At 42.0% G+C, this 25252-nt stretch overlaps 1 protein-coding gene across 4 annotated transcripts in view; it reads left to right on the plus strand.

Moving 5' to 3' along the window:
- Nucleotides 1-24392, plus strand: part of IQSEC3 (IQ motif and Sec7 domain ArfGEF 3) — a 187333-nt gene extending 162941 nt beyond the window's left edge. Inside the window, exons 4-14 of one of the 4 annotated variants that reach the window (XM_040345248.1) lie at nucleotides 4323-5317; nucleotides 8443-8604; nucleotides 13166-13288; nucleotides 13375-13541; nucleotides 16234-16373; nucleotides 18007-18132; nucleotides 18231-18330; nucleotides 18972-19133; nucleotides 19579-19671; nucleotides 21273-21316; nucleotides 23079-24392. In XM_040345248.1, coding sequence (XP_040201182.1) covers nucleotides 4323-5317; nucleotides 8443-8604; nucleotides 13166-13288; nucleotides 13375-13541; nucleotides 16234-16373; nucleotides 18007-18132; nucleotides 18231-18330; nucleotides 18972-19133; nucleotides 19579-19671; nucleotides 21273-21316; nucleotides 23079-23462 — 2496 coding nt within the window. In that variant the 3' untranslated portion in view covers nucleotides 23463-24392. The remainder of the gene's footprint in view (nucleotides 1-4322; nucleotides 5318-8442; nucleotides 8605-13165; nucleotides 13289-13374; nucleotides 13542-16233; nucleotides 16374-18006; nucleotides 18133-18230; nucleotides 18331-18971; nucleotides 19134-19578; nucleotides 19672-21272; nucleotides 21317-23078) is intronic. The other 3 variants (XM_040345250.1, XM_040345249.1, XM_040345252.1) reach the window with 3 other exon arrangements.
- Nucleotides 24393-25252: the final 860 nt, after the last annotated feature.

The following is a 25252-nucleotide window of genomic DNA, read 5'->3' on the forward strand; positions in this document are numbered from 1 at the left end:
GTGTGTGTAGGGGGAGGGGTTTTGTGGGGCCGTGGTTAAGTTCCAGCACCTATTGTTTGAGAAGAAAAATCCCTGGTTAGGGTCAAAGGTCATGGTCAGATTAAAAGTTCTTGTTCATTGGTCAGGGTCAGTATATTTTAGGTAGGATTAAGAAGCAGGAGAGTTTTTGCTGGGTTGTTTTTTGGCGGTAGGTTTTGGTAATAGCAAGAATTATATATTTTTTTACTAACCTTTATTTATTTACCTGCACAAGGATCGTTTAACGTACTTTTTAAATTAATACCCCCCACCAAAGTGTAAAAGGTCTGGATTAAAAATCAAAAAATATAAATTAAATTGAAATAAATAAATCAAATTTGCTGGTTTGTTGCTGCCACAAAGGCACAATTGCCTCAGATGATAAAACTAGAAAAACTCGCAGCACTAATGCCGCGTACACACAACACAACCGTTATCCATGTCATGGAAAAAAACAACGTTTTTCTCAACGTGATTCTTGTCAAGTCTGTCTTGCATACACGTGATAGTGAAAAAAATTGCATTTTTCTTATCATGAAAAACGGTTGTGTGCACGCGGCATAACCCTTTTTCAGTGTTTTAAACTTGTGGGTGCCTATATACAACCATTGCAAAACCTAATTACAGTATATCATCCCCCATTGCTTAAATGGAAGTCCTTGCAATGGACGTCACTGGTTGACGCCATCTTACACGTCTTCGGCTATCCTAATACTGTTAAGAGCAAAAGCAGGATTACAAGAAAATTAGCTTATGACTGTGCTGCTTCTCCTCACACTGCCCAGACACAGGCTGCTGTTGAGTCCAGAAGGACCTGGGCTCTAAGGAAGTGTGTTGAAAGATGTTTGCTATCAGACTGAGGACATCTAGTTGCAGAAAAACATTACTACAACTAAAATCTCTGAAATTAAAGCGGGAGTTCACCAGAATTTTTTTTTTTAACATTAGATTAGGCCTAATTACGGGAAGCAGAATCGGGTGTTTTGGTTAAAATCAATGCAGTACTTACCTTTTTTGAGATAGATGTTCTCCCGCCGCTTCCGGGTATGGTCTTTGGGACTGGGCATTCCTATTTGATTGACAGCCTTCCGACGGTCGCATACAGCGCGTCACGAGTTGCCGAACGTCGGTGCGGCGCTATACGGTGCCTGCGCACCGACGTTCGACTACTTTCGGAAACTGGTGACGCGCTGTATGCGACGATCGGAAGGCTGTCAATCAAGTAGGAACGCTCAGTCCCGCATCCCATACCCGGAAGCGGCGGGAGAACATCTATCTCAAAAAAGGTAAGTACTGCATTGATTTTAACCAAAACACCCGATTCTGCTTCCCGTAATTAGGCCCAATCTAAGGTTAAAAATTTAGTTTTTGGGTGAACCTCCACTTTAAGCTGAATTTTACAGCAAACATTGTTATTTTAATGTTTAATTGGATATTCGATTTTATCTCATTATGTTTGACTAGGGTTCTGCTTCAAAGCCTAGGGAGTGATGGCAGCTTTTGCCATAATGTGCAGGTATGTATAGTATACTTGCAAATTATGTCAGAATCTCCTTTTGGTTTGCCCTAATCTAGTACCAACAGGTCCATGCTGCCAAATACCACCGCTGTATTCTTGCTTCTTTCCCATTGCATCACCTGGCTCTATACTCAGCATCTTTCAGTGCACTGCGCTCCATATGTGCCACAGTCAGTGTATACACAAAACAAAATTGCAAGGAGGAATGGACAAGGAGTTGTTATGGAAAAGAGTCATACAAAGTCTCTTCTACCAAAAAGCGTTATCCTTTTTTATTTTGGCTTTATTTCTGCTTTTATTAATTTAACCACTTAGCGACCATCTCATGTACATATACGTCGGCACTTTAAAGATGGATATCTTGGTAACGGCAGTAGCTGCTGCCACAACCGAGATATCCGTCTTTTTAGCGTCCGGTCCTGTAAACGATAATGGTGGTCTTTGCGGCGGATTCGCCGCAAGATCACTGTTATAGGCGGTGGAAGAGGGGCCCCCCTCCCGCTGCTCTCCCGCGCCCTCCGCAGCGGAGGTGGTCGGGACCTATCAGTGGCTGGGTATGGATACGAGTGAGGGCAAGATGGCCCCCACCCATCTCCATACCATAGCAGGGCGGAAGCAATGTCAAAACGTCACTTTGTTGTAAAGGAAATTTTTTTTTCACCTTAATGCAATCTATGCATTAAGGTGAAAAAACATCTGATGCTGCCACCCCCCCCCCCCCCGAGCCCCCCTTATACTTACCTGACCCCTCGAAAGTCCCGTGCGCGGTCCCGATATCCTCTTCGCCGCTTAGCCTGGCCGCTGATTGGCTAGAGCTAATGGATTGAGAGCAGCGCAGCCATTGGCTGGCGCTGCTGTCAATCACATCCAGTGACGCGGCGCGCCGAGGGGCGGGGCCGAGTGATACAGTGAAGCGGCTATGGCCGCTCGCTGTATCACGGGAGTGTGCCCGCAATTACTGACCACCATGCGAGCGCTCTCGCATGACTGTCGTGAGTAATTGCGGGGAGGACCAGAGACAGCCGCCGAGGGACCCCCGAAGACGTGGATCGGGGCCACTCTGTGCAAAACGAACTGCACAGTGGAGGTAAGTATGACATGTTTGTTATTTTAAAGAAAAAAAAATTCCTTTACTAACCCTTTAAAGGGATTTTTTTTTATTTTTTCAAATAACAAATTATTATTAATTTTTTTATTGCATTTAAGTCCAAATATGAGATCTGAGGTCTTTTTGACCCCAGATCTAATATTTTAGAGGACCTATCATGCTTTTTTCTATTATGTTTCCATTCCCTGTAATAGGAAAAAAAGTGACCCAATTTTTTTTTTTAAACTGTTTTAAAATCAATAAAATAAAATAAAATAAATACTGCCCTGGCTCAAGGACTGCTTTGGGGAAAGGGCTGGGGCCCCCCATGCAGCTGGGGCCCCTGGGCAGTGCCCAGGTGTGCCCTCTCATTAAAGGAGTTCTCTGACCTAAAACTTTTAACCCCCGCTGTGCCCGGGCTGTAAAAATATACAAAATAAACTTACACGATCCCCCGTTGTTCCGATATCGCCGTCCCGTTCTCCGGTCCCGGGCCCCTTCCGCTTCCTGTGTGTCGGTGACTCATAGTGCGCTCAGCCTATCAGCGGCCGCAGCAATGTCCCGTCGCGGCCGCTGATAGGCTGAGCGCACTATGAGTCACCGACACACAGGAAGCGGAAGAGACCGGGACCGGAGAACGGGACGGCGATATCGGAACAACGGGGGATCGTAGGCAGGTAAGTGAAAGTTTATTTTGTATATTTTTACAGCCCGGGCACAGCGGGGGTTAAAAGTTTTAGGTCAGAGAACTCCTTTAAGACATCCCTGCAAAGAAGGCACCATCTTGCAGGAAAGAAAAGCAGTTGAAGCTGTTGTCAGGCCAGGGGAGTGTTAAACTGACACATTACTTAGCACGAATGAATGTACCATGAAACATTATATCTGATGCTAAGTCTGCTTTAATGGAGTATGGCTAACGATATTGGAGTTCTGTGCAGGCAGAAGCAATGATTGACCTCTGCCTATGATTTATAAACATAGTCTCTCCTGACCTTCTTTGCTTTTTCTTCTGGAATAATATAATTTCCAAAAGCCCGATGGCAAAAAGAAACGCTGAACTCTCTATGCCATCTAGAAAAATGTGATTTGTATCTCTTGCGTCTTTGCTGGCTGCTGCACTACAGTTCATGCCCTCTGAAATTACACCCCCCCCCCCCCCCCCATCAGCTTTTAGCCAGCATGGTCATCAATGAAGTCAGCCACTTCAGAAGACAACAAATGTCTTAAAAGAATGTTCATAATGCTAAAATAAAATCATGGCCTGCCTTAGTTAATGCCCATATGTAATGCTGAGCCAGGAAAGCTGGAGTTCAGCTTCAAAGCTCCAGCTAAAATACTTTAATTTATGTAAAACAGGCAGGGTTAGAGCCACTGTCAGGTTTTCCTTGCCATCACTTTCCCTATGTAGAGGTTTTCCACACTTCCTGTCAGGGCAAAACACTATGGGGAATCTGTCCTTCTGAACAGAGAGAATCACAAAAACACATTTTTGAATTGCTTAAAATGTTTTTGTTCGCTGTGACTTCCAGTCCCCCAACGTATTGCCATGGTATCAAAGCACCACAAAGTTAGGGTAAATCCATTCACAAGCAAAAAAACCTTCTAAACCTTCCCTACACAATTCAAAATTATCTTGTTCCACTTTATATAATTATTGAATTGATAGAGATCTCAATATTTTTTTTCATTTTGTTGCAGATTGAAATGTTGGAGCACAAGTATGGCGGTCACCTAGTTTCCCGAAGAGCGGCGTGCACTATCCAGACTGCTTTCCGTCAGTATCAGCTCAGTAAGAACTTTGAAAAGATCCGCGACTCTCTCCTCCAAAGTCGACTGCCTAGGCGTATCTCCCTGAGGAAGGTGCGAGTGCACAACCCTGATAACTTTGCCTCTGCTGAAAAGGCTCTGCTTGAGAGCTACAACCTGATGGGCATTCCCTTGGTAAGATCTCCTTCACTTCCAGCCACTATCAGTGGGGCATTAACTGAACTGGAAGACTCCTTCACCGAGCAGGTACAATCTTTGGCCAAATCTATCGACGATGCTCTTAGCACGTGGAGTCTGAAGACCATGTGTGCCTTCCCAGAAGCTGGCTCTTACCAGATCCGAGAGACTTTCATGCAGCAAAATCCAGAACTGGAACTGCCAAAACTGGAAGAAAGAGAAAATGAGGAAGGACAGTTAGGGACTTTGCCGAAAAGCAGCAGTACATTGATGATGGCTTTCAGAGATGTAACTGTTCAAATAGACAATAACAATATCTCGGTCTCATCATCTACTTCTTTGTCTATGTCCAACTGTCTTGCAGGCACTCACAATCTAAAACCAGAAGAAGATCGGGCTGGTGGAGAAAGCATTCTAGAGCCTCCTTATCAGGAGGAACCAGCAAATGAGTCTCTGCTTGTTCAGAACTCCTTCCCGGAGATCAATGGGGAAGGGGTGGGGAAAGAGCTAGTTGGGCCTGTTCAGGCTGAAACAGAACCAGCTGACCTCTCAGAACAGTTGAGCAGCAGTAGCACGTCTACCTCAGCAAAGTCTGTGTCGGAGGTCTCTTCTAAGGAGGCCTTGCAAGCCATGATCCTCAGCCTTCCTAGGTACTATTGTGAGAATCCAGCCAGCTGTCGCTCTCCGACTTTGTCAACGGACACCATGAGAAAAAGACTCTACCGAATTGGACTCAACCTCTTTAACATGTGAGCAGAGGCCAAGGGCTAATTTGCTATTGGCAAACTTGCTATAGGTTTGGCAACAAAGTGAAATAAATAACTTCAAAGCAGTTATCTTTGTTTTGGATAGAGTAGAGAATGTGCAAACCCCTGGGGTTTTTTTTTTGTGTCTGTGTCCCATTGGGGAGATTTTAAAGATTCCCACACAGTAGTAGTAGCTGTAGCAGTAGTAGAATGATCTCCTGCCTCAGGAGCCGTAAAAAGACAACTACAAGACCACCAACGTAAAGTGTTCACAAGATACTTCTAATTTTTTTTTTTTTTTTTTTTTCAAATCTGTTTATTGAGTATTTATAATATACATAGGAATAAACATAGACTATCAACCAATATAGAATGCATAGAAATCCATATATGAAGGTACATATTCAGTACTGAAGCATACACATAACATTTTGTGTATCAGAAAGAAATAAGATACTTCTAATTTTTTATGAGTTTAACTTAAAGTGGAAGTAAACCCTCCTATCGTTTTCAACCAAGGAAGCTGCCATCTTGGCCTCTGTTTAATTTGCAACTGCCATGATGCTGCACATGTGATCAGTTATGACACCAGCCATTGGATAGTTTGACAGTTTGGATGAGAGCACAAGCAAATGTGACAGCTAGCATTTCCGGCATGCCGGGAATGTTAACTGTTTTTTGAAACTATCAAATCGATGGGTTTACTTCCGCTTTAACCACTTGCTTACTGGGCACATAAACCCCCTTCGTGCGAAGGCGAAAGGCGAAATTTCAGCTTCCGGCGCTGCGTCGCTTTAACTGACATTTCCGCGGTCGTGCGACGTGGCTCCCAAACAAAATTGATGTCCTTTTTTCCCCACAACTAGAGCTTTATTTTGGTGGTATTTGATCACCTCTGCGGTTTTTATTTTTTGCACTATAAACAAAAAAAGAGCGACAATTTAAAAAATATATATATTTTTTTTACTTGTTGCTCTAATAAATATCCAATTTAAAAAAAAAAAAAAACTATTTTTTTTCTCAGTTAAGGAAAAAAGAAAAAATCGCAATAAGCGACTGGTTTGCGCAAAAGTTATAGCGCCTACAAAATGGGGAACAGAATTATGATTTTTTTTATTATTTTTTTTTTACTAGTAATGGCGGCGATCTGCGATTTTTATTGAGACTGCGATATTGCGGCGGACGTATCGGACACTTTTGACACAAATTTGGGATCATTCACATTTATACAGCGATCAGTGCTATAAAAATGCACTAATTACTGTATAAATGTGACTGGCAGGGAAGGGGTTAACACTAGGGGGTGAGGAAGGGGTTAAATGTGTATCCTGGGTGTGTTCTAACTGTGTGGGGGGAGGGGGGTGACTGGGGGAGGTGACCGATGCTGTGTCTCTATGTACAAGAGACACAGATCGGTCTCCTCTCCTCTGACAGCACGTGGAGCTCTGTGTTTACACACAGAGCTCTACGTCCCTGCTGTCACCTGCCGTGTCACCGACGATCGCGTGTACCCGGCGGACATCGCGGCCGCCAGGTACACGCATCGGCTCTTCGGCGATGCGCCGGGACAGTGTTTACCCGCCGCGCGCCCCCCAGTGGCGCGCGTGGGTAATGCACATGAAAGGACGTCTAAAGACGTCCACTCGGCACTTGAGAGCCGCGCTGTGGACGTCTTTTGTCTATAGCGCGGATCTCAAGTGGTTAATAATCATGCTAGTGCACTATGAACTTTAAATACAATAATTTTCGGAAGGGGTTCCCTGAGAGCTGAAAATTATTTCTTAGGTTACTACGGTATAAAAAGTTTAAATAAGGCTGGCCTAGCATTGCATAAGTGTGGGGGAGCGCTGTCTACAGGGGAAGTAGAGGAACAGGTAAGTAAAAGTGCTTCTTCTCTTCCCTAGTAGGAAAGATGAGCAGTTAACGCTTTGCCGTACAGGTGCAGCCTCTCGGGGGGCTTAAAATGTAACGTTGTTTTGTTTTAAATGTGGTGGCTGCACTAGTTTTATTATTTTCATTTTCTTTATTTTCATCTGGCAGTCTAGCCAGTAAGTTTGTTATTTTTCAGTTTCCTTTTACAAATCAAGATGTCCAGCAAAAGTGGCAGTTAGAAGTATGACAAACACACACTGATAGGGCTTCTTACAATGCTGTTATGCATTTTTGAAAAGCCTTTATCCCCCCAAAAAATATTGTTGCTTTAGCTGCTTTTAAACTGTTATCTAGAATTCAACTTTAATTTGTTGAATCCATCTAAATTTTCTAACTAAAACTACCCTGTCAACTGGATGACAGTGGTCCTGTCCAACGATGGAAAGCATCTGTTTATGAGCACTGCATCAGAGCATGTATGCTCTTATTGTAGGTCTGATCGTATTGTCTCAGTAATTGAAAAGAAGGCCAGCTCCACAGAATAGAGTTTCTGAGTGTTACTCATCTTGACTGTGCTAGGCCTTAGAGGTATGTGTGTGGGATGGAATTATTTATTTTATCGATTTATTTATTTATTTCAGGTGCTTATATAGCGCTGTCAATTTACGCAGCACTTTACATATATATTGTACTTTCACATCATTCCCTGCCCTCAAGAAGCTTACAATTTTTATTGCCACAGTTGAATTATCCTTACACACTATGATGTCTGGAGGGTGCAGAAACTCTTTATCTGCCAGGTTCCATCATTACTGGGAATATCCAAGCTCTTTAAGGTGATAAATATATAAAATGTGAATTAAAAGGTGTGCTTAGCTGAGAAAACCCCTCCTGAAGACTCCTGGGATGTTTGACATAATTTGCCCAGGCCTGGAAACCAGGAAGTAATTGACAAAATGTAAAAATAAAGGTTAAAACAAGTAAATATAATATACCTTACTATCTATTTACTAATGCTAGTAGCATAAGGATTAAAAATAGTCAATGGTGATTGAGAGAGCGAAGTTCCAATTTAACTGTACTCAGCCTGCCCCTCTACTCTCTGTCCTAAACAAAGACCTAAACAAAGACATTTGAGGTGCAGACTCTTTAATCCTTTAGCGCCTCTTAAAAAAATACATAACATTTTGCAAACAATCCAAACACGGCTTTCCTTTCAATAGATATTGGGTAACTCACTTTTTTTCTCTCCACAGTAATCCTGACAAGGGCACCCAGTTCTTGATCTCCCGTGGTTTTATCCCAGACACCCCTATTGGGGTGGCACATTTTCTGCTTCAGAGGAAAGGTCTTAGCCGGCAAATGATTGGAGAGTTCCTGGGGAACAGCAAGAAGGTCTTCAACCGTGACGTCCTTGAGTGAGTAATAGTCTGATACTCCAAAATTCTTCATTCCAGGGAGCCAAGGGTCGCCCCATGACTAGTTCTGTCAATCAAGGGAGAGTATTAAATTACAGTTTATACCCCTATTTTACTTCTACAAGAAGCAGGGCTATGGCAAGGCACCTTTAGAGTAGATCTAAACCCAGTCACTACAACCTCATATAATCTTTACAATGTTAATATAGTTTCAAAAAAGATGTTTTCAATTTTCTAAAATTCTGCAGCTTTCATTTAATGAATCCCTTGTGATCCTGCCATGAAGGTTCTTGTTCAGGCACTTACAATGCTCTATCCCTGTCCCGATTGAGCTCCTGCATTGCCACCATGTCACATGCCCCCCTGGTAGACACTACAAGCATCCATGACATTGCACATTGTGCAGGCATGGTCCACCATTGTCACCTTCAGTAAGCCAGTCCAGAGCAGTGATGTGCAACCGGTGTGAGTACATGTAGACAGAAAGGGGCAGATTCACATTTAGATAGGCGCAGCCTATCAGAGATACACTACGCCGCTGTAACTTACTTTTTCATTCTTTGAATCCACAAAGAATTTGCGCCGTAAGTTACGGAGGCGTAGTGTATCTCTCGGCGTGTAATTCAAATTGGCGGGTAGGGGGCGTGATTCATTTAAATGAATCGCGTCCCCACGCCGATTGAACTGCGCATGCTCCGTTTAAAAATTTCCCGCCGTGCTTTGCGCGAAATGACGTCGCAACAACGTCATTTTTTGAACTTAGACGTCCCTATTCTCGGACGACTTACGCAAAAAATAAAAAAAATTAAAATTTCGACGCGGGAACGACGGCCATACTTAACATGGCAAGTCTATCTATACGTCGCAAAATAGCAGCTTTAACTATACGCCGGAAAAAGCCGACTAGAGACGACGTAAGAGAATGCGACGGCCGCACGTACGTTCGTGGATCGTCGGAAAAAGCTCATTTGCATACCCGACGCGGAAAACGAAGCAAACTCCACCCAGCGGACGCCGAAGTATTGCATCTGCGATCCGAGGTCAGATCGAACCCAGATGCCGTCATATCTTGGTTTGAGGAATCAAACTAAAGATACGACGCGGGTAATTTGAAAGTACGCCGGCGTATCAGTAGATACGCAGGAGATCAGCAGCACTGAGATGAGAAAAAAAGATGATTTTATGAAAAAAGGCATGACAATTGATGGCAATTCAAGGCCCTCTACAGCAAAAAAAAAACGTTATACTGATAACGGTATGTGATTAATATCTGTAATAAGAGTATTAAGTGTGTGAATTCCTTTTTTATTTCACAGACATTTATTTATATTTTTCTATACATTTACACACAAGCCAAGTTGCAGGGGTTGGAACAACCATATAATATTTCCAGGAGTGCTTACAATGGTCAACTTTCATGCATATAGTTTAAAAACATTATTATTATTTTTTCCAAAAGAAAAGTGTTAAATAGATTTGGGCTATAATCTGTCACTTAAAGTCCATCTGAAATGACCTGTGCACAGGGTGACAATGTTTCTGTGTAATTTCAATGCAATTTTTTTTTATTTTTATAAAAAAAATTCACCCTGTTACAAGAAATAGAAAATAAATTGCAGGACCAATAGGTAATAAAACTATGTTACGGGGGAGGGTTCTACTCAGAAAACAGGAACTGATTATTTTTTTTTAATGCCATTGACAGACTGCAGCATATATGTATTTTTTTTTATTTTGCCCATAGTTACACTTTAAAGAATCATTACAGTGTTAAATTGTTTTCTTTGTAGTCTAGAAGAAAGTACAGTATGTCATAAAAAACAAAACAAATGTACAAATAAAATGTGATTCCATGCAGAGCATAGGACTTCTGTAATATGCATTGCCCTCCTTTGTCACAATAGCTCTGATTCAGAGCTCCTCACCTGAGCTCTGTAACTAGGTCAGCCTAGTCAACGCACATTACACGCTCCAAGCCCTCACGCATTGAGATGCACTGCTTTACTGAGCTTTGTAAAAAAAGAAAAAAATGATTACAAGGGTAGCTGAAAAATAACTCAATTTAGGACAGAATAGAATTCAGTGTTTGAACCTTATGCCGCGTACACACGATCATTTTTCGGCTTGTAAAAAACTACGTTTTTTAAAAATGTAATTTAAAATGATCATGTGTGGGCTTCACATCATTTTTCGGGTTCTGAAAAACGACCAAAAAAAAAATTCGAACATGCTGCAATTTTTAACAACGTTTTAAACTATGTCGTTTTTTCGGGTTGTAAAAAATTATCGTGTGTGGGCTAAAACAATGTGAAAAACCCGCGCATGCTCAGAAGCAAGTTATGAGACGGGAGCGCTCGTTTTGGTAAAACTAGCGTTCGGAATGGAGTAAGCACATTCATCACGCTGTAACAGACAGAAAAGCGCAAATTGTCTTTTATTAACACAAAATCAGCAAAAGCATCCCCAAGGGTGGCGTCATCTGCATGGAACTTCCCCTTTATAGTTCCGTCGTACGCGTTGTAGGTCACCGCGCTTTGCTAGATCATTTTTTTTACGATCGTGTGTGGGCAACGTCGTTTTAATGATGAAGTTGAAAAAAACTTTGTTATTTCTAGAGGCTGAAAAACTTAGTTTTTTTACAAGCCAAAAAATGATCGTGTGTACGCGGCATTACATTTGGAGATGTTACACAATTGTGGGACTGGAGTTACAAGGATTGTCCAGAAATAAGAGTACGTTTTGTGCAAAACATCGGTAATATGGCTACAACATTACATATTTTGCATCCGGTAAACTCAATCTCAAGCTGCTTTACTTGAAAAAGAAAAAGTTCTACATATTTTTATTTTGTTTTAGTTAAAGGGTGTTTTTAAGAGCTGGAGTCTGGGCTTTGGTGATTGTAGAGCTCTAGGTCTGTATCAGCAGAGGTAGTGTTGGACCTCTGCAGAGAGAACATTGCTTCCACACAGAGAACAACAGCTTTTCTATGCAACATGGTGGCAGGAGCAGGCTTTTCTACTCTGCTTTCTAAAAGAAAATGACCTGTAGGACTTTGCACTCCTTTTGCATTAATGCAAAATAATCTATTTTAAACAGAAACTTTATTCGGGCTTGAAACTTTTTTTTTTTTTATTATTTGATCCACATATTGAAAGAAAATTATTGGTAATGTCCAGTTTCAGGTTTGTTCAGTAAGGCAGAGAATTATATATATATATATATATATATATATATATATATATATATATATATATATATATATAAAAAAAAACTATTATATTTAAGTTTGCTCCAGCCAGATCAGTAAAACAATATCCCATTGGTTGCTAGCAGACATGTGCATTCGTTTTCGTCCGAATTTTGAGGATACGATAACGAACGCGCAGAATCCGAAATCCGAAAGATCCAACATAAAAAAATGCTTTATTTTTTTTTTTTTTGCGACAACAGTTCGCTATAGATAGAAGATTCGATGATAGCAATCTGTGTCTATCGAATCTGTGTGAAATGTGCCTTACCTAACTCTAATGACGCGTACACACGACCGTTTTTCATAAAGAGCCGTGTGTAGGCTCCAGAGCATTTTTCTCGACGTGAAAAATGGGCATTAAAAATTTAGAACATGTTCTATTTTTTCTCGTCGTTTTTCACGTTGTCAAAAACGGTCGTGTGTAGGCTTTAACGACGGGGAAACACGCATTGTCAGAAGCAGGTTATGAGAAGGGAAATTTGCATAATCAGCCCAAAGGGTGTCACCAATCGGATGGAACTTCCCCTTTATAGTGCTGTCGTACGTGTTGTAAGTCTCCGCGCTGTGCTCGAACATTTTTTTTTCACAATCGTGTGTAGGCAAGGCAAGCTTGACAAGAATCACGTCGAGAAAAGCGTCGTTTTTTTCCATGACATTAAAAATGGCCGTGTGTACGCAGCATTATAGTCCAAGATTATTCGACATTATAGAGACATGAAGATTTGACGAAGCAGCCAAAAACATACGATCGCCGCAAGCGGATTTTTATGGTCAAATGCTCTACCCATAGGCTATAGAAGAATTCTAATGTTGGGTAACTAGTAATAATAATTAATAAATATAATTATTACTAGTCATACAACATTAGAATTCTACTATAGCTTGTGGGTGGAGCATTCGACCGGAAATGTACGATTGCGGCGTCGTACAGTTTAGCTGCTTCTTCGAATCTTCTTAGAACATTTGACAGACACCATAAGCCTTCAATTGACAGATTCAACCTTAATTCGGATTTTTGGACGAATGCATTTTTTAAAAACAAAATAAATAAAACTAATTTCGGGAGTAACTAAATAAATGTATTTTTCGGACAAACCCGAAATTCCGAAACAAAATGTGCACATGTCTAGTTTCTAGCGCTTGCAGTAGTTTGTGCACTGTCTTTGTTCTTTGCACCAAAATGCCTGAGAGACAAGTAGATGTGGCGACAGGTTTCCTTTAAAAATAGAATAACAAAAAGAAGAATTTCTTGACATGATTCTGCTTGCAAAATACTGAGTGTTTCATGTGCTGTCCACTTGCCTATTTCAGCTGTGTTGTGGACGAGATGGATTTCTCCAGCATGGAGCTGGATGAGGCTCTACGAAAGTTTCAAGCACACATTCGCGTTCAGGGTGAGGCTCAGAAGGTGGAGCGTCTTATAGAAGCCTTCAGGTGAGGCCTTCATAACTTGTAGTTCGAGCAGAAACCCTAAAGGTATCGTGTTTTTTACTAACATCAAGTTATTTTCTCCACCATAGCCAGAGATACTGTATGTGTAACCCGGACATTGTGCAGCAGTTCCATAATCCCGACACCATCTTCATCCTGGCCTTTGCTGTTATTCTGCTCAACACAGACATGTATAGCCCCAGCATCAAACCTGACCGCAAGATGATGCTGGAGGACTTCATTCGTAACCTACGAGGTCAGAGAACTGTGCCTGGCTTTTTTTTTCTTTCAATAACTTAAATTTATTAGAATTTAAGAATAGAAGTAGGGAGAGTTCAGACAATGCTTTCTGGGGAATATATACAAATAACACTCTCCATCATTGGAGGACTGGCAGGGTGAAAACAACCTTTTGTGATAGAGACTGGAAGCCAAAAAATGTGTTAGACACAGAGGGCCAGATCAACATACAATTGCACTTGCGCGTCGTATCAGAAATACGCTACGCCACCGTACCTTACCTGGCGGAATTTCGAATCCTCAACGATTTTGCGCCGTAAGTTACAGCGGCGTAGTGTATTTCTGGCAGCAGAATTCAAATCGGCGATTAGGGGGCGTGATTCATTTAAATGAAGCGCGTCCCCGCGCCGAATGAACTGCGCATGCGTCGTCCCAAAATTTCCCGTCGTGCATTGCGCTAAATGACGTCGCTAGGACGTCATTTTTTTAACTTAGACGTGAGTTACGTCCATCCTATTCATGGACGACTTGCGCAAAAAAAAAAAAAAAAAATTAATTTCGACGTGGGAACGATGGCCATACTTAACATGGCAAGTCTATCTATACGCCGCAAAATACCAGCTTTAACTATATGCCGGAAAAAGCCGACTACAGACGACGTTAGAAAATGCGACGGCCGCGCGTACGTTCGTGGATCGTCGTAAATCGCTAATTTGCATAGGCGTACGAAGGCGTACGAAGCCGTACGCCTGTCGGATCCAACCCAGAAGCCGTCGTATCTTGGTTTGAGGATCCAAACTAAAGATACGACGCGGGAAATTTGAAAGTACGCCGGCGTATTAGTAGATACGCCGGCGTACTTGCTTGTGGATCTGCCCCAAAGTGTGCCTCAGTGATTAGATGATTTAATGATTTTTCTCATTAGTACTGGCTTGAGGGGGCCAAAAAGCCAGCCCTCTCCTCCCCTGTTCTCCATGTATGAATTGTAAATACTTGCTCCGCTTATTGAGGTTTAGTGCATTTCCATGGCCTTTGCCATACTGGAACATTTTTTAAATCCTCAAGAAATGGCTGGTACACTTTAAAAACACACAGGGTGGAAAATTTGCTTAAAGAACTACCACACAAAAATGGCAAGTGTTTTCTCTTTTAAACAGGTTTTATTTTCATATATTTCCCAAGCAGCATTGACTCCATTCTCCCTGCTGCCATTCAAGTGAAAATGGAGCGCTCCACATGCCGACCAAAACAACGAAGTCCTTGCTGCTGAGACCCAGCAGGCTAAAATAGTATTGTCCTGGGGCCCTTGTTCAGGTTTAGCAAAAGCCCTTTACTGTTGGTTTAGGTCTCTTGCTTTATCATGTCATGCACATACACCCCCTTCCTGCCCAGACGAGATTTTAGCTTCCGGCACTGCGTCATTTTAACTGACAATTGCGCGGTCGTGCAACGTGGTTTCCAAACAAAATTGACGTCCTTTTTCCCCCACAAATAGAGCTTTCTTTTGGTGGTATTTGATCGCCTGTGCGGTTTTTATTTTTTGGGCTATAAAAAAAAAAGAGTGTAAATTTTGAAAAAAAAAAACACAATATTTTTTACTTTTTGCTATAATAAATATCCCATTTTTAAAAAAAATATACATATTTTTTTCTCAGTTTAGGCCGATACGTATTCTTCTACATATTTTTGGTAAAAAAAAAAAAATCGCAATAACCTGGTTTGCGCAAAAGTTATATTGCCTACAAAATAGGGGACATAATGATTTTTTTTTTTACTAGGAATGGCGGCGATCTGCGTTTTTTTTTCCGGGACTGCGACATTATAGCGGACAAATCTGACACTTTTTTGGGACCATTTACATTTATACAGTGAACAGTGCTATAAATATGCATTGATTACTGTATAAATGTGACTGGCAGGGAAGGGGTTAACCACTAGGGGGCGGGGAAGGGGTTAAATGTGTATCCTGGGTGTGTTCTAAATGTAGGGGGAGGGGGGTGACTGGGGGAGGTGACCGATCTGTGTCCCTATGTACAAGGGACACAGATTGGTCTCCTCTCTCCCTGACAGGATGTGGAGCTCTGTGTTTACACACAGAGCTCCACGTCCCTGCTCAGTTACTGGGCAATCGCGGGTGCCCGACGGCCATCGCGGCCGCCGGGCACGCGCACTGTGTTCCCAGTGACGCGACGGGTGCGCGCACGCCCTAGAGGCTTTAAATGACAGGACGTCATATGACGTCCGGTCGGAACAATAGAGCATTCCGCCCGCCGTCATTTGCGGGCGGGTGTTAAGTGGTTAAAATACAGTAAAACCTTGGTTTGCAAGCATAATTCGTTCCAGAAACATGCTTTTAATCCAAAGCACTTGTATATCAAAACATTTTTTTACAGGGTATAAAAGAGAAGAGAGACACCTCGAAGTGTAGCAATAAGTTGCTAAATGTTGTACCTTCATTAAATGTAACCATATTGCTACACTTAGAGGCTCCTCTCTTCTTTTTTATACTCAGTTATGACATGATGCTACTCTTATATCAAGATATTGCTTGTATATCAAGGCAAAATGTATTAAAACATTTTCTTGTCTTGCAAAAGGCTCTCAAACCAAGTTACTCTCAAACCAAGGTTTTACTGTATAGCAGAAAAGCATTAAAACGGGATATCTCTTTATGGCTTTTGTGAACCTTTTTCAACATATCTTCCCAGGAGTGGATGATGGAGCCGACATTCCTCGAGATATGGTCGTGGGGATTTATGAACGGATCCAACAGAAAGAACTGAAATCCAATGAAGATCATGTGACTTATGTGACAAAGGTGGAAAAATCCATCGTGGGCATGAAAAGTGTACGTTTCTTTTTTATTCTGGATTATCCAAAGTTTGAAGTGGCTTTAGCATCTTACTTGGATCTGCTTGGCTTTCTTCGAGTGTCTTTCTAAAGATGTCCAAGAAGAGATGATTAAAGTTGTTGGCTACTAATAGATGCAGAATCATAAGTTATAAAACAGCTGGTGGGCAAGGTTTATATGCAGAACAACCTTGTCAATCAACAGCATTGAATGGGCAAGTTTACAGATTTACCACTCTCTCTCAGAAAGTGATAAACTCATTTAAAGACACTGGGCCGGATTCAGAAAGAGATACGACGGCGTATCTCCTGATACGCCGTCGTATCTCTGAGTGCGCTCGGTCGTATCTATGCGACTGATTCATAGAATCAGTTACGCATAGATATCCCTAAGATCCGCCAGGTGTAGGTGTCTTACACCGTCGGATCTTAGGCTGCATATTTACGCTGGCTGCTAGGTGGCGCTTCCGTTTGTTTACGCGAGGAATATGCAAATTACTATTTACGTCGATTCAGAAACGAACGACCGCCCGGCGCTTTTTTTTTACGTCGTTTGCGTTCGGCTTTTTCCGGCGTAAAGTTACCCCTGCTATATGAGGGGTATGTGCGGCCTATCCCGTCGTTCCCGCGCCGAGTTTTGAAATTTTTACGTTGTTTGCGTAAGTCGTTCGTGAATACGGCTGGACGTAATTTACGTTCATGTCAAAAGCAATGACGTTTTCAAGTATGCACACTGGGATGTTTTTACGAACGGCGCATGCGCCGTTAAAAAAAACATAAAATACGCGGGGTCAAGCCAAATTTAAATAAAACACGCCCCCAACATCCCCATTTGAATTACGCGGCCTTACGCTGCAACACATAGGTTACGCCGCCGTAAATAAGGGCGCAAGTTCTTTCTGAATACAGAACTTGCGCCCAAAGTTACAGCGGCGTAACGTATCTAAGATACGTTACGCCAGCCGGACAGATACGCTCAGGTATCTGAATCCAGCCCTTTTATTTTTTTGCAAAGCGTAGCAAACAAAAATTATTTAAAAAATAGGAACACTTTATTTTAAAAGATTCATCTAACCAACGATTACATTTTCGATTGAGTCTTGTGTGTTAAGTCATTCCCTGGCTTGTTGGGTGTTCCCGCCCTCCTACTGTTAGGCTGCATTCACACCTGAACGCGGCTTATTGTACCGCGACAAATTGCGGCGTTTTGTCCCGCGATTTGCAGCGACAAAACGCGTAGTTTTTTAGCCTAAAATACGCCGGAGGGGCGGTTAAACAATGTCGGCTATGCCGAACGCCGAAGCCGCCTGAAAAAAAGGGTCCGGGACTTGTTTTGAGCTTCAGGCGTACGGCGTTTCGGCGTTCGGCGTGGAGATGTGAACCATCTCCATAGCCGACAATGTTAAATCACCCCTCCAGCGTATTGCAGGCTGCAATAGCATCGGGCGTCGGGCGTAAAAACGCCTAGGTGTGAATGGAGCCTTAAAGTCTTCATAATATAAAATGTATTTAAAATCCAGATAGAATAGTGAAAACCCATCATAATGGGCACAACAGTCAAAGAGGTGGTATAGGAGGAAGTACAAATGGTCAATGTGGCAACCTAAGATTGGCTTTTGTGTTCCCCGCAGGTCCTTTCTGTTCCTCACCGGCGTCTGGTTTGTTGTAGTCGTCTCTTCGAGGTGACTGATGTGAACAAACTTCAGAAACAAGCAGCACATCAGAGGGAGGTCTTTCTCTTCAACGACCTTTTATTGGTAAATATTAACAAGCAGATATCCCACTACTATGCTTGTCAGGCAGAACCATTTGCCACCCTGTGTTCTCACAAAGAATAACTGTCTCTCTCTATCAGATCTTAAAGCTGTGCCCCAAAAAGAAGACTTCGTCCACCTACACGTTTTGCCGAGCTGTACCTCTCCTGGGGATGCAGTTTCATCTCTTTGAGAATGAATGTGAGATATCTTTTTCTGTGTGCTTTGAAGAATTAATGACTTTAAGGTTGTTAAAGTGGAGTAAAATGTTATATATAACTAAAATCGCCCCTCAGTCCCGTTAGTCATTCATGTCAGTTTTTTTACTGCTTACCTGGAGTTCTGGATACACCTGCATTTATATATACCTAAAATAACATTAATATCTCATTGGTTGTTAGAAGCTGCAGTATATCGATGATTATTGTTAAATGAGCTCCTCCTGGGTGGAGTAAGAAAAATCCACCCCGTCGCAGAATATTCCTGTTACTTATTTGTAAAAATAAATTTTTAAATGTTTTTTTAGAAGATTTGGATACTCATGCATTCATATATACTTAAAATTCTGAATGATACATTACTGGTTGCTTTTAGCTTAAGTATATCAATGATTATTGTTAGAAAAGTAAGCTAAATTTTCACCTTACCAGAATAGTCCTGTTACTCATACATAATAGGAGATTTTGAATGCTTCCCTGCTAAACAAAAAAAAACAAAAAATGTATGGCCACCTTGAGTATATTGATCGATATTGCTAAACAAGCTCCTCCTGGGTGGAGTCAATAAAACATCTGCAACCTAGTCTTGTGAGTTGGTATCAACACTTTCCCTTGCACTTCCAGATTACCCCCATGGGATCACCTTGGTCAGTCCTCTTTCGGGATCCGAAAAGAAGTTAGTTCTGCATTTTTGCGCTCTCGGGTCAGAGGAACTGCAAAAATTTCTAGAGGATCTGAAGGAATCTATTTGTGAAGTAACAGAGATGGAACAGATACGCATTGAGTGTAAGACATTGGTTTGTTTTTCTTACATAAAGAGGACTTCTCATCTTTTTTTTTTTTTTCTAAAAATATATAATACCTTTTAGTCAATATAAGCTGCTTAAAAAGGTAAAGTGAAACTTTTTTGCTTTGTGGAAAAATACAACAATGCTCGCCAGGTCAACATCAGGCCAGTGTTCAACAGTATATTGCTAGCAGATTTTGTTGTAAACTCTCACCTGTTTCCACTTTGTATCATACTTGCTAATAATTTTAAAGTCCAACTTTTGGCTTAGGGTGTCAGCGCTCTCCACTTTTCCCCCACAATTTTTTTTCTTTTGGCAGTATTTTTTTGGGTGGGATTTTTGAGGCAACAAGTATGTTCAGCTAGTGGCCCCTTGCATTATACACTGCCTTGTTGTATACCATGTGTGTTTTTTCTGCTGACTGTTATGTCTGATGTTTGCAGGGGAGTTAGAGAAGCAGCACGGGGTAAAGACCACACCCGCCAAGACAAACGGATCCCAGCTGGACTTTCAGCCTAAGCAGGAGTCCCCAATCGGTGAGTGGTATATTCCTGCAGTGTCACAGCCTTGTCCCTCCTCCTGATCCGTGAGTTTCCCCCAATCCAGCTGCTCTCCTATTTTTTGTCGGCCTCAGTGGCCTCCATCTGTCCTCGTCTGTATGTCCATCCTTTTCATTCCTGACAGTTTTTCTCTGTCTGACATTGGAAGAGTTTCCAATCAACTTTTCCCCTTTTTAATATAACTTTTTTAGTGATCATTGTAGAAAAGCTTTTCTGTCTTTCCATGGTGGTCTGCTAACCACGACCACTCTCTGTCATGTTGTAGAGCTTCTCTCTGTAAGTACCTATAGACAAATGAGTGCAGATGAGTGCCAAAACACAATTCATCTGACCTCTGTCAACAGAGTGGAAAGCAAAGGGGATAGAATATTGAATATTACAAAGCAGGTGCACAAGTAAGACATTTTACATATCGATCCTGCCAGTAATTGCACTTACTGTTGAAGACTGTCATCTATAAACCATTGCCTCCCAATAAGCAGCATTGTGGTCAACCTGTTATAGAGGCTCCTTCAGTTGGCCATTGTGCTGCCTAACGGGTCTGCAGGATACATGGGCAGACCTGACAATGGCCTCCAGGTTAAATATACACAGAGAGAAATTAAATACTAACAGGGGTTCTATAAAATGCAGAGTATTATAGGCAGAGAAGATGGGATAATGAGAGGAGGTCATTTTTTTTTCCGGCAAAATAATCTTCCTTCCCATAGAACAAGTGTGGCAGCTGTCACTTTGCTGCCTCCTTTGGTAGTTAGTACAGAACAATAGGCTTCCCAATGATAAAAATGTCCAATATCTCAGTCTGTGTGAAAGTTTTACATCCATATATCAGTTATGTTAAAATGTTATTATCAACTGTCACACAGTGTGTAAAATGAGATTTTCTGAGCTCTGCAAGTTATAATTAATCGTGGAGGCTTAGCTACTAGTACATGAACTGTCAGCACAATATGAGAAAGACCCATTTTCCTTCCTTTATGTTCTCCTCTCCAACAGAGACTCTCCTTGTCATCTAGTCATTACATATTACTGCTTTCCATACCCGTCTTCTGTCACTGTCACCTTCCCTTCTTCCTGCGTTCCCCATTCTGACCCTATTTCTTTCCCTTTTCCCGTGCTTTCACCTCCGTTCATTCTCTTTTGCCACTGTCTATCACTTTCTTTCTTTTATTTCCCTGTTCTTTCTTCTATCACTCTCTCTTGTTTTCTTTATTTCTCCTCTTTTTGTATCTCTCTGTTCATCTTCATCCTTCTCTTTCTTTACTATTTTCTTTGTTTCTTTCATTCTTTCTATATCTATGTTTCTGTTTCCACTCTTCTTTTTATATCTTCACTTTATTTCCCCTCTCCTCTTCTCTCTTTTTTTCCCTCTATCTACCATTCATCTTCTTTCTGTCTCTTTCTTTTCTTCTCTCTTCGTATCTATCGTTCTTTCGCCATTCTTTCCTTTTATGTCTTCTTTTCTCTTTTTTACTCTCTCTCGCTCTCTCTTTTTCACCTCTCTCTTTTTCTCTCTGTCTCTCTCGCTCTCTCTTTCTTTCTCTCTCCTGCACCTAAGTTCACCTCATATTTTGAAGGTAAGCACGAGTCACCTGAGAAGGACACAGGAGGCGTGGTGGAGGTGAGTAGGGCTATAACACAACAGGGCTGTGACACCGACCAATCACAATGCTCCATCCTGCGCTGCTCACCCATTCCTCAGCTCAGGACAACAAACTAACACCCTCTGTGGCTAATCCTTTTCCCATAGACACATAATGATGATGTAGTCACCCCATCACCCTCACAATGTCCCTCATTAAAGCGTACCTGTTGCTCTCAGACATTGGAAGCACCAATTTGTGATGTAAATATAAATTCCTTATGATGATATCTAGAAAACCAATACTTTTTGGGCATTTCTTAGGAATGTAATTAATTGTGTTGCTTGCTTGCTGCCAGTCTTTCAAGAAATTGAATCTTTGTTTTTGTACAAGTCACACCGATATTTTCTTCCATTTTCCTTTAAAATACCCTAGGAATAGCTCCTTCATCTTGAAAGCCAAACCTGTCAGCCATTTTGTATACTAAAGTTACATTTAGGAAACAGATGACAGCCTTTCTGGCCAAAAAAGTGCCCAAATGACCAATATCTCCAAAGTGTAGACAGTACATTCCAGACAGTAACGTACCTTTGTTATTCCTAATATTGTTTTCTGTGGACCCTGGGAGCCCCCCAGTCTCTGACTGCTGCACAAAGGCCTTCTGCTCCATTTAAAAGACCCCCCCCCCCCCCAGTACTCCAATGCAAAAGGCCCTTTCATTGGCCCTCTCATTGTATTGTAGAATGTCCGGTCTTCACAGGTAGGACTTTGCTCTCTCTCACTTTGTAGGTTGGCCAAACCCATCTAGAACTCTAGTTTCCCAGTAACCAAGCTTAGTTTATTTCACCATAGCTTAAACTAAAAATCATTTTGTCAGTTTATAACTCAACAAACAATTTGGCTGCTTAGTAAGTAAATGTTGGTACTTACCAGCAAGCCCTTAGCCTTCCTCTGTCATCACAGATGTGTTTTTGGCCCCCACCAAAGTGGTCTGGATTGAAAACATATAGGTAAGGTGTTTTTAGGTCTGAATTCCTCCCAAGCCCTGTCAGTAACTGGGAGGGCATTGTGATGTCAAGACTCCTGATTTGCATTCTTGTTTTGGGTCAGTGACTCAGAAAGCGCTTAAGCCATTGGATAAGCATGACAGCAAGGCAACTGACGGCACTGATCAGCACCGGCTTCCTCCATATTCAATTGAGGCTTCCTTAAACAAAATCAAAACTTAATGCTTGATGTCATTAGCAACTACCAAACCAAGTGCCTTTGTTACAATTATTGCTTGAACCAAGAACATGGTTAACTCCACTGTGATAAAGTGACAGGTACACTTTAATTCCTAGTTCCTTTACTTTGCAGACCACAAAATAGGTTCCACCCCCATTTAAAAAAAAAAATCATGAGCATTGTTTGCACATAATCAGCACTGGTAATAGCTGTCATTTATTTTTTTTGTGATGGTTAATTAAAATTTTACAGAAATTAATAACATTTTGCAAGATTCTGCATGATATTTTGCCAAATATTGTTTTGCCTATACTCTAAAGCTGTTTTATATTGCTTATGGGGGAGGAAGATATGGTGGTCTGCAATATAGATTTTGCATTATTTTCTAATGCAAAATGACATTTGAGGCTTCAGGGCCTGGTAGTGACACCCCCAGCATGCCACCCGCCCCCAAGACACCTAGAGGATGTAGCCTTTTAGGACTGTTAGCTTCTGGGGTAAAGGGCAGCCAGGACTAGCACGTGGGAAATAGTCTTGTAACATTTAATGCTTCTTTGGCTGTTTCTAAACTAGGTGTCAATTCACAACAGGCTTCAGACGTCCCAGCACAGCGGCCCCCAGGGGCCAGAGAATGGAGCTCCGGGCAGCACGGCTCCTAATGGGCAGTGGGAGACTCTGCAGGCTGCCCCCTCCGACCAACTCTTGCAGTGTCAGCAGATTGTCAAGGTGATTGTGCTGGACACACCCGGCCGGGAAACGTCCTCCCCCGACCAGACTGTCACCCGCTACTTGTCTGGGTCTTGCACCACTACTCCCCTGCGTAGCATGGGAGGAAATGTCCACCAACCCCCGTTACCCCCGCCACCACCCCCTTATAACCACCCACATCAATACTGCCCTCCAGGGGTCCTTCTTAGAGAACGCAGATATTCCAGTGGCTCCCGGAGTCTTGTTTAAGCAACGGGTCACTTACCAGTCTTCTAGGACTAATCTGCTTGCACACATACCAAACCTTGCACATTTATCACTTGCCCATAATCACAAAATCCTCATGAGCACCCATCCTTGCACACAAAACATCCCTGCACAAAAAATAAAAAAATATTGTTGCACACTCATGTTGATCGCATATACTCTCCTCAAACAGGCATTTCTTGCACACTTCTATGACCCTTTTTTATACCCCTCAAAAGAGTTGAGCTTGTGTATTTTTAGTAGGTTTGAGCTCTCTCCACAATTTTATTATTGTGGAGGAAACTTTGTATGATCAGCTTGTCCTGGACACGTCACTTCCTTTTGCCCTTGTGTATTTCCACCCACCTTAACCCAGGGCTCCTGCATAAAATTGCACGCCTGGATCTTGTGGAAACTGGCCCCTCCTCTCCACTCTTAGCTGAAAATGGATTGACCTGGAAAAGGTTTGCGGAAAAAGAAAAAATTCAAATTCACTTTTGGAGAACACAACTACCTGTCAGAAGAACTATGGATCAGCGACCATACCAAAACAAGAATATTTGTGAAATGGACAGAGGATGGACTAATGCACTGCATGTCATGCACTGATTCGATCTTTGTGGACATACCTTCAATGTGAATGCTTTTTAGCTTGGTAATGTTCTGTGCAGTAGGGGAATTGTTAAAAAACTTCAGTTTTCTTCAAGAGCAAATTCTACTGTCACAGGTTCAGCAGTTTGCACACATTCATGATTAGCAGCATACAATTAGCTAAGGCATATGTACTGTCAAACTTAAGGCTTTTATAAACCCCCCAGCATCTCAGCAGGTCTATGATGTACCCTTGTTTTAAAGGGAAACTGCAGTGTCCATTTATTTTATTTTTTATTACAGGTACTTATATACTGCCATCAAATTATGCAGCGCTTTACATATATATTGTATATTCACATCAGTCCCTGCCCTCAAGGAACTTACAATCTAAGGTCTCTAACGCACATTCATACATGCACATACTAAGGCCAATTTATACAGAAGCCAATTAACCTACCAGCATGTCTTTGGAGTGTGAGAGGAAACCGGAGTAGCTGGCAGAAACCCACGTAGGCATGGGAAGAACATGCATTCTTTAATATACATGGGAAAGGGGGTCCTAAAACTTGAGCAGACAGAGTCTAGAGTTTCTGTGCATAGTAGGCAGTCAGCTTGTATCTTCAGCTTGTTCAATTAAGCTTTAAAAATAAAAGCTTGAAACTGATTGGTTGCTGTGCACAGTTGTTCCACATCCTGGCTGCTCCAGTGTTCATAAAACCACCTCATTGCGCATTATTAGGTAGATTCAGGTAGATTGGATTACATTTAGGTTGGCGTAGCCTAGTGTTTTTAGGCTACGCCGCCGTAAATTATCTAGGCTAGTAGTGATTTTCAATCAACTTACCTGCTAATCTACGGCAGCGTAGCCTAAAACGAGCGGGCGTAAGGGCGCCTAATTCAAATGACTTGGAGGGGGGCGTGTTGTATGGAAATGAGGCTTGACCTCACGTTTTTTGACGTTTTTTGCTACTGCGCATGCGCCGGGCGACTACATTTCCCAGTGCGCATTGCGTTTAAGTACGCCGTACGGGCCTATTGATTTCGACGTGGACGTAAACGACGTAACTCCTGATTCGCGGATGACTTACGCAAACGACGTAAAATATTCGAACCTCGCGGCGGGAACGGCAGCCATACTTTAACATTGTTATTCCACTTCATAGGTGGAATAACTTTAGGCCGCCTAAGGCCTTACGGAA

The sequence above is a fragment of the Rana temporaria genome, chromosome 3, assembly GCF_905171775.1.
Source record: "Rana temporaria chromosome 3, aRanTem1.1, whole genome shotgun sequence".
Classification (NCBI taxonomy): Eukaryota; Metazoa; Chordata; class Amphibia; order Anura; family Ranidae; genus Rana; species Rana temporaria.